This window comes from Chaetura pelagica, unplaced genomic scaffold, assembly GCF_000747805.2.
Source record: "Chaetura pelagica isolate M959 unplaced genomic scaffold, ChaPel_1.0 scaffold254, whole genome shotgun sequence".
In the NCBI taxonomy this organism is placed as follows: Eukaryota; Metazoa; Chordata; class Aves; order Apodiformes; family Apodidae; genus Chaetura; species Chaetura pelagica.
This window is the reverse complement of record NW_009952963.1, coordinates 1,635,641-1,636,009: the sequence shown is the minus strand read 5'-3', so window position 1 is coordinate 1,636,009 and position 369 is coordinate 1,635,641. Positions and strand designations below refer to the sequence as shown.

The 369-nt window shown below is 60.7% G+C and overlaps 1 protein-coding gene across 1 annotated transcript in view; it reads left to right on the top strand.

The window, feature by feature from the left end:
- Positions 1-369, top strand: part of KSR2 (kinase suppressor of ras 2) — a gene marked incomplete at its 5' end in the record, with an annotated part of 65,911 nt that overhangs the window by 234 nt on the left and 65,308 nt on the right. The window contains one exon of the mRNA XM_009995686.1: positions 3-143. Coding sequence (XP_009993988.1) covers positions 3-143 — 141 coding nt within the window. The remainder of the gene's footprint in view (positions 1-2; positions 144-369) is intronic.

The following is a 369-nucleotide window of genomic DNA, read 5'->3' as shown; positions in this document are numbered from 1 at the left end:
AGGAATAAACTGAAGCCCCCCGGGACCCCTCCCCCTGCCTCGAGGAAGCTGATCCACCTGCTGCCCGGATTCACCGCCCTGCACCGCAGCAAGTCCCACGAGTTCCAGCTGGGACATCGCCTGGAGGAGACACACACCCCCAAGTGAGTGTCCTGGCCTGAATTCTCTTTGGGGGGGGAAAAAAAAAAAGGGGTTTGTTCCCTAAAATAGCTGAGCCTGGGGTCTTCTGGACGTGGGTGGTTCCCGTCGCGTTGTTGTCGCGGGGAGTTTTGGGGTTGGGAGGTGCAGGAGGGGGTTGGGGGGGCTGCAAGGACCATGTTTGCTTTGCTCTCCTGGTGTTGGGTGGATGGGGGTAGGGGGAGGGGTTGG